The 12,871-nt window shown below is 43.1% G+C and overlaps 1 protein-coding gene across 8 annotated transcripts in view; it reads right to left on the minus strand.

Moving 5' to 3' along the window:
* ARHGEF18 (Rho/Rac guanine nucleotide exchange factor 18) overlaps nucleotides 1–12,871 on the minus strand; it is a 100,759-nt gene that overhangs the window by 11,284 nt on the left and 76,604 nt on the right. For 7 of the 8 annotated variants that reach the window (XM_073324411.1, XM_073324414.1, XM_073324413.1 and 4 more), the window contains 7 exons: nucleotides 10,065–10,141; nucleotides 7,494–7,672; nucleotides 6,867–6,958; nucleotides 5,337–5,525; nucleotides 4,540–4,677; nucleotides 1,346–1,467; nucleotides 404–460 (listed from right to left, as the gene is read on the minus strand). In XM_073324411.1, the coding sequence (XP_073180512.1) occupies nucleotides 404–460; nucleotides 1,346–1,467; nucleotides 4,540–4,677; nucleotides 5,337–5,525; nucleotides 6,867–6,958; nucleotides 7,494–7,672; nucleotides 10,065–10,141 (854 nt within the window). The remainder of the gene's footprint in view (nucleotides 1–403; nucleotides 461–1,345; nucleotides 1,468–4,539; nucleotides 4,678–5,336; nucleotides 5,526–6,866; nucleotides 6,959–7,493; nucleotides 7,673–10,064; nucleotides 10,142–12,871) is intronic. The other variant, XM_073324415.1, reaches the window with a different exon arrangement.

Consider the following 12,871-nt stretch of genomic DNA (forward strand, 5'->3'; position numbering starts at 1 on the left):
GAAGCTATGACACATACACAGCTGCTTGAACCATCTCTCAGAGTTTCAGTTTCACCTTAGTAAACTGTTAGTGTGAGAGTGAGGGTGAATGGGAAGTAGTTAGCTCACTATACCTAAAACTCATCTTCGCTTTCAAATAGGATTTCACTCTCTGCATTTATTATATCCAAGTAACTAACTGCAAGGTCCAGGCTGTTGACAAGTTTCTGAGTCTATGAACATTAAAATGCTATATGCTCAAATAAATTTGTTAGTCTCTAAGGTGCCACAAGTATTCCTCTTTTTGCGAATACAGACTAACACGGCTGCTACTCTGAAACCTACATTTTCTTTGTATACTATGGAGCTAAATGTCACTCCTCTTTACTCTGTCTTAAAGCACAAACATAGCTTATTCTAGTACCTCGGATTCCAGGAGGGGCTGGAAACTGCTGTTGTAATCCAGTCTCATTACATCACTCTGGAAAAAGACACAAGCAACAGATGTCCTAGAGCATACTGTAGATAAGAGTCAGCATGCACATAGGCTGCTTTGTCGTCACTCTCTCAGCTTTACAATGGGAGAAGGCTTATTTAGATGGAAATTTTACAACCATCATTGCAGTAGAAAACATTTGATTAGCTCTATTTCAGACCCATTTAAAGCATTGCAAGTGTTTGCAGACCGAGGAGACCATATTCCAAGTACCATAAAGAAATAGTCCAATAATTTATTTCTCAAGTATCAAAAGAATTTTCTTGTTTTTTAAAAATTCATTTTGACATGGAGGATTAATGCTGGTAAGAATCCAATTTAAAGCAATGAGTCACATTAGGTTCTATTCTGTGAAACCCTCCAAATCATTTTAGTGTTAAGAACATTAATTTGAAGAAAAAATAAAGTAAAGGGAGTGGCACCATTAAGACACACCTCTCCCAATACGTCATTGTGTGGCATTATCTAGATGGCCTTAATTAAAGGCATCTTCCCCAAGGGCTCTCACACTGAGGAGGGACATAGGAAATATTTTAGCCAAATTCCAGGTTGAAATAGATGCACAATCATTAAAAACTACATGTAAACAGTACATACAGTAGAGAATGGACAAGCACTATAAATGAAAAAGTTGCCAAATTAAGTACATGTAGATTCTTGCACTTCAGATGTAAAACCACGAGTTCAACCCTAAAGAACAGTAGCCTTAATGGAGCCAACTTATTTAACACGACGTAGGACTCTGCTAAGGAGTGGACATCATCAGCTGTTGGGACTTCTGATTTTCAGTGACTTATCCTCTGTCTCCACCATGTTTGTCTAGGACTACCAGGATATGCATTTTAAAAGGATGAGTGAAGACTAACGTACTGTGTGAGGTCCTTCTTCTGCATCAAGAGGAAGGTCATGGAGCTGCACATCTGAACTTATTGCAGGGCCTCTCCGGTCTCTCAGCCTCTGGTCACTACCACAGACCTTCTTAAAACTACCATCTGAAAAAGCAAGTAACCCAGTCAACATACACAGAGATGATATGTGCAACACTTGGTACTTTCTATTAGGAAAAAAATGTAAAAATTGAAACAATTTAATGGGCAAAAGCAGAACAACTCTGGGGTTGGAAGTTTGTATAGATTTGCAATTTGTTGATTTAAAAATATGTATGAAAGTAGGGAACAGGGAGAGTCAGGTCCATCTGAGAGTTGTGAGAGACCTGAAGAGAACAGACTAAGGGAAATAGTGAGAGTGAATTAAAATAGTCCGTGTACAGATTAACATACAACCAGCAACAAGGCAAAGACTGAGAACATCAGTGGTTACTAAAACATACCCTCCGATATCTATTGCTACATACATCTTACCGGAAGCAATTACTGTGGTGGATAGGGGAGGAACTGAAAACCAAGTCTCATAAGGCGAGTATCTACCTTGTGCTCTTTTCGTATCACAACAACTACCTTTAACAGGCAGGTGAAACAGCTCCTGTAGATAAAAGATGGTAGGGAAGGGGCAGCAGGGCTTGGAGGATGTTCCAAGTATGTGTGCATCACATCCCCAGGATGTGCCAGTGAGCTTCTGAATGATGCTAACCCTTGCCTTTATCTTCTTTTGGTGTTGGCGATAGCTCAGCGTCCAATTGAAGGTAACCCCAAGGGACCATGGATTGTGGTCGTGTGTTAAAGGCAGACATTTCAGTGGCACTTTGGTCTCAGGGTTGTTCAAGTGGAAGGCAAAGACGAGTGCTTTTGGGAGCGTTGGGTTTCAGTTGCCAAGCTTTGAAATACAGCTCAAGTGTCCAGAGGTCGTTGTTAGTCACCTTTTCTGTGGCCTTCAGAGAGGACACTCACATTGCTAATGCAGTATCATCCGTACACATGAATTTATGGGATGATGTGACCAGAGATGGTGGGGAGATTAAACAGGGCAGGTGCTAAAACGGGTCCCTCTGGGCGGCTGCTGTTCAGTCTCTGTAATTTGCTAGTGGAGTCACCGAGGTGTGTGGTGAATCTTCCGTTACTCAGCATCTCTGTGAGGAAGCTGATGGTTGACTGGCCGGGAAAACTAATAACTTCAGCAGGAGACCTTTGCACCACACAGTAGTGTATGTGGAAGGAAGGTTAATAAATGCTGCCACTAGTTTTAATTTTTGCTATTAGCTAGATTCTGTGTAGCTGGTTAAGGCCAGCGCCTGGTCACAGCAGCTGCGACCGGTTCTAAATCTGGCCTGCTCTTTGGAAACCAGATGCTCCACTCTCGGCTGTAACCTTTGAAGTGGGAGCCGCTCAACAGTCTGTAGCAACAGCTCAGGAGAGAGATGGGCTGGTAACTTTTTGGATCAGTGGCCTCTTTTCCGGGCTTCAAAATGACTATAATCTTAGCTACATTCCATTCTTTTGGTATTCTACCAGAAGAGCAGCTGTTAAGGAAGAAGTCTGCCAGCCATATTCTTGCTTTCAGACTAAGGTTTATCCAGAATTTCTGGATATATTCCATCCATTCCTGATGCATTCCCGGACTTACTGTTGGAGAGACCCTTATCCACTTCATCTACTGTGTAGAAGGCGTTAAGGGAGGAAGACAACGGGCACTGTGCAGTAAAGTTGTTTGTGGACTTTCCACCTTATGTTTTTATCCATGGGCACATGGAAGTTGGCAGTTAACTGCAGTGATGGCATCTGCACTTACTTGAGGTGGTTTGTAAGCTACTGGAGCCCCACTGCCTGAAAGACAGAGGAGCTTCCAGGCTTTGTGGCTTGACCTCGTGAAGTCAAGAGCCATCACGGTTTTGCAGAACCTTTTCCTTCTTACTGCATTCAAAGACTCAATGACATTGCAATTTTGAGGCTTTTGTTGGCTTGATATTGCTAGAAGAGTGCCTCGCTCTCTTCTGTTGAGGAAGGAATGAATGCTTTTCTGAAGCCTCTTGCCATGCTTGATTTGGTGGCCAATATTAGTAGACCTATAAAGTGGTGGTTATGAGCCAGATATGGGGGGATCCAGTTTATCAAGCCCTCTAAGATCGCCTCATAGCAGGACCAATCAGCAGAGTGTAAATTCTAGTGGAGTTTCAGAAGGGAATCGAATTAGAGGAACTTTTACACAAATCACAGCCAGGTGGTGTTGGCTGCTGGGAGAGTCATTGAGAACTGACCTCGTATATGACATGTGGCCGCTAATATTCTGTGAGACAAAACAAAGGTCACGAGCGTAGCACTTCCTCCATCGGGCTGACCCGAATGTGCCACAGGTTTTGGCATCCTAAAAAGAGGTCCTGGTCTTTGATGAAAGCCCAGGATGGTCGTTCCTATAATAGCCCCATAGGTCATGGTGGCTATTGAAACTGCCCGTGTGGATGGCATGGGGGTAGAGATGACACCCTTCACACGGTCGCCTGATACATGCAAAAACACAATGAATGTCATCAAATCAGTAACCAAATGATCTTAAGGGTCTTCCCAGTCAGAAAAGCAACGGCAATAACTGCACATGTCCAGACCAAACCTTCCTTCCAACAGACCCATCGCTGAAAATTATGCAGCTCAATAATGAGGCCTATCCAACGCAAAGTGCAATTACATCACAACAATCCTGCAGACTTAAAATTTCAACGTCCTTGCACTGCAAGAAATACACCTGACAAGTGAAGGCCACTGGTCAAACAGCAATGGATACATCCTTGTATCTGCAAGCCATCACCCTAAATATGGACTCCCAACGTTTGTAAAACATGACCTTAAAGATTTCGACTAGGTCATGCCTATCACAAACTTTTACTCAATCATCATCAAGATGGGCGATCTGATAGTGAGAAACATGCATAAGCCACCAACAATGGAACGGCCGCATCAGGGTTACCAACACCAAGCCATCTTACTATCCACATCGGCAATTTCTACAGCCCTCATAGCCTATGGGGCTAGTAACAGAACGACTGTACTGGAGAACAGCTGACATCCTGGGCTTTCACCGAAAAGATCAGTAAGGTGACCAGAATGCCAGCTCCTCTCACTGACACACTGGGTCTGCAGTCCTGGACTGGATCCCCGAAGGCCCCAGTGTCTTACTTTTGTTTTGTATTGTGGTGGTGCTGTCATATCCCCCAAAGGTCTCCGCTCTCCTGGGTAGCCCCAACCCACAGCTGTCTTCAGAACGATAGGTCACATTGGCTGACTGTGTGAAAATCAGGTTCTGGAGATTCTCAACTAGGGAAGAGGAGCACAGGTAATTTTAAGGAGTCATGTCCATGCAATGAGGCATTGGCACCATGCTACTATGTTACGTATACAACCATTCAAAACTCTGACATGCATTTAGAGATCAGACTGAGAGCCTCTTTACAGCACAGACATATTTTCCCTTACCTCATACTCTGAAACGGAAAGGCACATGTGAAGATGATGCCTCATCTTCAAATGGGGACTCAAGTCATTAGGCCAGTCTTGATGGGCTTTCAGAAGGCTAAATCAATGACTCTTCACACATCAGCCACCAATTAAGGTGATGTTTGTTATCTGTGCTCATGCCATCCTTGCTCTCACAGGCAGCCCAACCTCCCTTAATTTGGGACCCTTGCACGGTATCTCAGTGCATGCTGGCATGCTGTCAGGGCACTCAGTAGCCACACATCCGAACAGACTCATGTCTACGCGCCATAATTTGATCTAACTTTTAAAAAATATTGTTCTAACTTGTAGGGAACGTCCACATTACCCATTTCACAGGAGGGCTCTGAGAATTAATAGTCTGAACAGCACTACCCAAGTACTAACTTTTTAGATACCATTAAACCCCATAGCCTCTCTCTTTATATCTACCTACCTACCTACACACACACAAACACACATTCCTGTTTTGCACTTACTTTCCGTCACTGCAGATTTCAGGATCACCTCTCCTTGCAGATTCTCTAAGGTCTCCCCCCTGAGAAGAAGTTTGGATCGGGCTCCTTGGGAAAGATCTTCAAATCCATTCATTTCAGACATTTCTAGATAAATCTGTTGTTTCTCATTTAGACTTTGCAAAATCAGATCATCTTTCATGCTCAGACGGTCTAGGGGGAAAAACAAACTAATTTAAACCCTACAAAGCTGTTTGTAAAATCATTATCAGAAGCATAATGCTAATTTCAGAAGATCATATTGATTTATTTTGTATTTCTTCTGTTTGTTTGAAGCTCTTACTATCATAAATGGCCAGAAAGAGCCAAATGGCAGAAAAGGAAGCAGATAAAAATGGCCATACTGGGTCACACCAATGGTCCATCAAGCTCAATATCCTATCTCTGACAGTTGCCAGTGCCAGATGCTTCAGAGAAAATGAACAGAACAGGGCAACTGGTGAGTGAGCCATCTTTGTCCAGTCCCAGCTTCTGGCAGTCAGAAGTTTAGGGACTCTCAGATCATGGGTTTGCACCACTGACCATCTTGGCTAATAGCCAAGATGGACCTATCCTCCATGAATTTATCTAATTCTTTTTTTAACCCAGTTGTACTTTTGGCCTTCACAACACTCCCAAGGCAATGAGTTCCACAGGTGTGTTGTATGAAGAAGTACTTCCGTACATAGGCACCGACTTTCCCTCTGCCTGGTGGGCGCTCAAACCCCACCCCCCGCCGCCCCTGGCCTTGCCTCTTCCCGCCCCTGCACCGCCCTCACCCTACCCCCATTCCACCCCTTCCCCAAAGTCCCCGCCCCATCCTGTCTTTTCCCACCCCAGTCCCTTCCCACCCCCTTCCCAAGTCCTCGTCCCTGCCCTGCCTCTTCTCCACCTCCTCCTCTGAGTGCGCCACGTCCCCGCTCCTCCCCCTCCGTCCCGAGAAAGTCCTAAGCACCACCAAACAGTGGGAAGCGCTGGGCGGGGAGGGGAGGAGCGGGGACACGGCGCGCTCAGAGCCAGGGAGGAGGCGGCAAGGGAGGGCAGGAGCTTGGCTGCCAGCGAGTGCAGAGCACCCACTAATTTTTCCCCGTGTATGCTCCAGCCCTGGAGCACGCAGAAAGTCGGCGCCTATGCTTCCTTATGTTAGTTTAAACCTGCTGCCTATTAATTTCATGGCGTGACTGCCGGTTCTTGTGTTATGGGAAGGAGTAAATAACATGTCCTTATGCACTTTCTCCGCACCAGTCATGATTTTATAGACCTCTGTCCCATCCCCCATACTTCTTCATCTCTTTTCCAAGCTGAACGGTCCCAGTCTTTTTAATCTCTCCTCATACGGAACCTGTTCCACACCCCTCATCGTTTTTCTCACATCTCAACAAAAAGTGAGAGGGGTTTTTTAGATGTGTTATGGGATGACATTCTTAGTCATTAAGTGTCCACCAAGAATAAGAGGATCACGAAGAGTTAGTGATACTGAGAAGCTGTTCACTGGATGCTTGCATAAACCATTACCTTGAAATTCTTTTAATTTAGCAACTCGTGCTTCAGCCAGTCTCCTTTCTTCTTCAGGCTCACTGAATGTTCCTTCCTCTTCATCAGGGCAGCTATAAAATGAGGCAAGGCAGGAGGAGATTGATTTGATCTATGCATAGATAACCTACTGAAAGCCTTGGCCCAGATCCTGCATCCTTGCTTGGAAGGTGCTGTATCCTGCAGCCTGTTTGTATCTCGCATCCAGAACGTTACTATTATGTCAGGTAGTGGGCAAACACGCTTCCTAGGGAGGCTTAATCTTCTGACCAGGTCAAGTTACTGACAAATAAAACCCCTAATCTTCTCTCATCTGCCGTGATCTGTCTCCTTCAGGTGAGCATGTGCAAAGCAACATGCTCCACTCTTACGAAGAGCATGAAATACAACAGCAAAAACCAAAACCAAAAGACAGTCAAATCTATCTGGTCTCCTGAGAGAAGGCGCACTGAGATGACTAGTATACATCTTAGCAAGGATGTGAAATGGAGCCTGAGGGACCAGGTTAGTCAAATGTATCTTTACCCCACAAGCAGAACTTTCAGCTGTGCTGAGAGATCAAACACATGATCAAGAAATCAAACCCTCCGACTTTCAGTCATAATTTACCTTTCCACAGCTCTGCGAATTTGCGCCATCCAAGAATTTCTCTCTTCTTTGGAGCTGGTGTGAATTTCATACATCTCTGGTCCTTTTAATGAGGCACTAATTAAGAACATTGCTTTCTCCTCATTAGCTACCTCTCTTACAATTAGCTTTTGCAATGAAATAACTGGTGGCTTAGAGTCCTGCAGAACAAAAATATAAGTTGATGTGTTAAGTTTTGCTGAAGCACTAGATCACACAACACCTTTAGGATTAGGATTTCTTCTCTGTCCATGACCAATGAAGACAAACTGCAATGGTGCAGTTTTATTGCTGGGGCCCTTTTATATAGCACCCGTGCATGGCACATAACAGATGAGTCTCAAGGACCTACATTCTAAAAACATGAGACTTGTGAGAGTTGTGAATTTTGGCTCTTCAGAGTTCCCCGTGAGGGAGGGCAGCATGAACTAGTTTGGACTTTGCTTCTTTTGGCAGTAATAAAAACAGAACAGGGAAAAAAACACCACCACTAGACCTAATGATACACGAATATAAAAATGAAAGGAGAGCAGCAGGAAGCAATGCTGGTGCCAAACTGGCAGGTTAGCTCATAGGACAGGGAGAGAGAGTCACCTTCAGGTCTAGGAAACTGAAACCAGGTCCAAAGGGTAAAACCCTTCTTATATAACAGATTAACAGCAACTCTCCATGATAAACCGTTTCTAAAAGGGTTATATTTGTAACCAGTGTCCCTAGCTACACTTTGTATTTCAGCCAATGTACAACACTTAGATAACCCATCACTGGGTGAGAAAAGAGTTATTTTGCAGGCTGCTGAACATGCTCCATTTCCACCGCATAAATCTTGGGGGGAAGCAGAGGGGATTCCTGAAACTGTGACATCAAGAAAACAAAGTTTTGCCAACTGTCCTCGGGCTCCCCTGCAAGCTGTGTGCTGGGGTCACTAGGACAATGCAGGAGAGCCGAGTAGATCTATTCACTCCCCTCCTCCTCTTAATTTATCTAGGAGAGATTAATATTTAGCTCATTTTAAACAGATCCCATAAATATAAAGGTGCCACGAACAGATCAATCCTTGACTATGGACAGACAGTATTCCACCAGGCAAGGCACCCTCCACTAGGGATTAGCAATTTGGGATGGTAACAAGAGGCTGGATGCTCTTTAGCATTCTAACACATGATATCTAGGTTCTTCTGTAGCAGGAGTTGAGCTAGTGAAGTAGAATTGCAACTACAGTAACATAGGACAAAAAGGCTGCAAGCCGCGCAGAGGAGCAAACTCAAACATTCCCAATGACAACTATCCAAGTGTTCCATTTGCAGGTATTACATTTGGGTTTAACATTCAACCTGAAGGAGTATATTTTGGGAAACGGACCAGAAGCAAATATCCCACTCTACTCCAGTGCTATAGAAGCCGAACAGTGTGTGTATGTTGTCATGAATGGATGAATAGGCTGTAAAAGCCCAGGTGCAGCAACTTTACAGATAGAAAATACCCCTTCCCGGAAATCATAGGTATAGGCTTAAAATTTTAAGTACTTGCTTAAATCCCATGGAAGTCAAGTGATACAGTTGGCCAGGAATATTCAGCCCCCGTCTTGATATGTTGAAAAATATCAGGACAAAGTAAATAATTTAAAACAAAAAACCCCTTTCAAAATTGTAATTAGTAAATCCTGTTACAGTCACAACTGAACTTTGGTCAGTTCCAAATGTACATGTCTGTCCTAAGAACTAGGAAAGGCCCTGAAAAACAAGCGAATCCACAAGTGCTCCAAATTGCTGCAGTAATTACATATGGGTTAGTGCTCATTACATTTACATAAGAAAATCTCAGTTGCAGCAGGTTGGAGGCTACCCTAGTCACAGTTTACCATTTCCCCAGATGACATGGCAGGATTTTTTTTTTCCTTCATCAAGCCTCAAATTAACACACTGAAGGAAAGTTGAGCAGCAGAGTCCCCCTTCTCTAAAGAGCTGTTTATAGGGGCCTTTCAAAGCAGGGTTCTAGCACACTTCCTCATATACTGCCAGCATACACAACCCAGCAATAGGGGGAGCAGTGAAAAGAACACAGAACAGTGCTCAATGCCACAGGAAGTTAGAGAGTTTGCTTGGGTTAGGAGTTCCGTACTAAGAGAAAAGTTCTGGGGCTGACCCAGGTTTAGCTTACGTGACCCTAAGATACCTGGTTTGTTTTCTAATCATATTTTTCTTTCAGATATTTTCTCTTTTTGATTCTTCTATGTGGGTGCCTCTGCAGCTCATGAGGGGGCATTAGTTTAGTTTAGAACAAACTCCACTCTCATGACTCTTACGTTTCTATTATGTACAATGACGCATGCACTTCCAGTGGTGACAGACGGAGTCTCCATATCAGCTGGCATATGAGTCTGAATTCCATAGGCCAGTCAGGCATATTTGTGCAGCCCCTCAGCATAATGAGGCCTTGATCTCAGTTGGGGAGCTTGATCACTACCATAATATACACATTTAATATGAATACTGCTACCAACATTCATGAATATTATGAGTGAATATTTTAATGAAGCAGAAAGATACATACCACAGATGCGAAAGTATATTTTTGGTCCTTTTCTTGCAACAGCAAAAGTACGTCAGTTAACAGGACAGCCAGAATATCTACTCAAGGCAACAGGAGAAAAATGAAATGGTTTTAAAGCCAAAAGACTTGATGCAAACAAGAAACCACTTGAGTTAACACTACAGTGTAAATGTCAAACAGTGCAGATGATTTACAGAGAATGTTTTGGTACCAGAAGCCTTTCAGTACCATTCTACTTTGTGATGCAGCCTACCTGGATGGATTATAATCAAGGCCCTGTGTACTCTGTATCAAGGTAGACCTCAATTATGTGGCAAGGACTCATTTTCTGTAGCTTCATTTTAAATAAACAACAAATGGATGCTTTTACTAAAATGAGTATGAAAATGAATATAGGCAGTAAAGCAGCCCTTGTATTATTGATTTTATATTGGCCTATATTGAATGGCCTCATAAGAATGGCCTACTGGCTCAGACCAACGGTCCATCTAGCCCAGTATCCTGTCTCTGATAGTTGCCAGTGCCAGATGCTTCAGCAGGAATGAACAGAACAGCGCAATTATCAAGTGATACTGTCGTCCAGTCCTAGCTTCTGGCAGTTGGAGGGTCAGGGATATCAAGAGCATGGGTTGTGTCCCTGACCATCTTGACTAATCCGCCATGAATTTATCTAATTCTTTTTTGAATCCAGTTATACTTTTGGCCTTCACAACATCACCTACCAATGAGTTCCACATGTTGACTGTGCAAAGAAATACTTCCTCCCTGTTCATCTATGTGCCTGATAATTCTGTTCTTTACTACAGTTTCAACCAATTTGCTTGGTACTGAAATCAGACTTACTGGCTTGTTATTGCCAGGATTGCCTCTGGAGCCTTGGTTAAAAATTGGTGTCACATTAGCTATCCACCTGTCATCTGATACAGAGGCTGATTTAACCAATAGGTTAAATACCACAGTTAGTAGTTCTGCAGTAGTTTCATATTTGAGTTTCTTCAAAACCCTTGGGTGAATACCATCTGGTCCTGGTGACTTAGTACTGTTGAATTGAGCAATTAGTTCCAAAACTTCCTCTACTGACACCTCAAGCTGGGACAGTTCCTCAGATCTGTCACCTAAAAAGAATGCTCAGGTGTGGGGATTTTCCTATACCCTCTGCACTGGTACAATGCAAAGGATTCATTTAGCTTCTCTGCAGCAACATTGTCTTCCTTGAGTGCTCCTTTAGCATCACCATCGTCCAGTGGCCCCACAGCCTGCCAGTCATTCTGCTTCTGATGTACTTTGAAAAAATTTTGCTTATAGTTTGTGTGTCCTTAGATACTCTTCAAATTCTTTCTTGGCCTACCTTATTGCGCTTTTATACTCAACTTGCCAGAGTTTATGCTCCTTTCTATTGTCCTCACTAGGATCTGACTTTCAATTTTAAAAGGATGCCTTTTTGCCTCTCACTGCCTCTTTTACTCTGCTGTTTAGCCATGGTGGCATTTTTTTGTTCTATTACTTTTTGACTGGGGCAGGGGATGGGTGGGTAAGATGTTTAGTTTGAGCCTCTGTTATGGGGTTTTTAAGTAGCCTCCATGCAGTTTGTCTTTATTACTGTCCCTGTTTAATTTAATTTCTGTTTAACCTCATATATGTGTAGTTCCCCATTTTTAAATTAAATGCTGCCATGGTGGGTTTCTTTGGCATTTTTCCCCCTACAAGGATATTAAATTTATTTACATTATGGTCACTATTATCAAGCAGTTCAACTATATTCACTTCTTGTACCAGATCCTATGATCTACTTAGGACTAAAATCAAAACCACTTAACTGTCATGGGTCATGTCAGAGGCTGTCTAGTTGGGGCTTTTGTCCCTAAGAAGGCATGTTAGGCAGTTTGGGATCCTGGGATGAGATCAGCAGATTTCTATTAAAGTGATCAGCAGTGAAATAGTTAAGAATATTGACATTTAACTGTAATTAGTTGGGGTTGAGATTTAAAGCCTATTGAGAGGAATGGAGTAGATCACCCCACAGAGCCATTGTTACTGCATTGCTTACACTCAGGTCATGTTTTTAAGGGTCATTTCTACCACAACAAGCTTTGTATATAAGGAAAGTTTAGATTCTGGAGCCGATTCTGCAACCAGTTGGATTCCAAAGCAAATTCGTTAGCAACATCAAATACATAGGGGGGGCTGATCATACTTATTGCTCTAGTGATAGACACAGTCTATATCAGAAGATCAGATGTAGATTAGACACCTATCTGCAGCTCCTTGTAGTTATTTCTAACGCACTGTGATTATGGACCTCTATCCCAAAGAAAAGCCTAGATTTAAAGCAGCAAAAGTTTTCAGAGAAGTGGGAAAAGTGGAAACACTTGGTAACTGTTCACAGCTACTCTAAACACTATTCAACAGGCCTTTCCTACCGTCAGCGTTGCAATGGCATGTACATTATTCCTTTAAATTTGCAATGGTCACACACACAGCCTGACAGAATGCACTTTTTGCAGGAACACAAAAGGAACACATTAAAATATCTGCAAAGAGATTTGAAGATGAAAAGTTCTCCTGAGGCACAGGTTAACATATAAACCCAATCTGCTCATGAGGGAACATGCCTCTGTCCCAGCAGCAAAATCTGTGTGAACTCCACAGGCACCAGATACCTCTGGCAACATTAGATGAGCCAATGAGCTTATGGAAGCCGTATTGATTTTCTGACCAGTCAGTCAGTTTGTGGAAGGAAGATGTCATGATGTTGACATGACAATTTTTCCAAGTGTGAACTGGAGCTCGCACAAATAATGTTTTTC

The sequence above is a fragment of the Lepidochelys kempii genome, chromosome 25 (genome assembly GCF_965140265.1).
Source record: "Lepidochelys kempii isolate rLepKem1 chromosome 25, rLepKem1.hap2, whole genome shotgun sequence".
Lineage (NCBI taxonomy): Eukaryota > Metazoa > Chordata > Testudines > Cheloniidae > Lepidochelys > Lepidochelys kempii.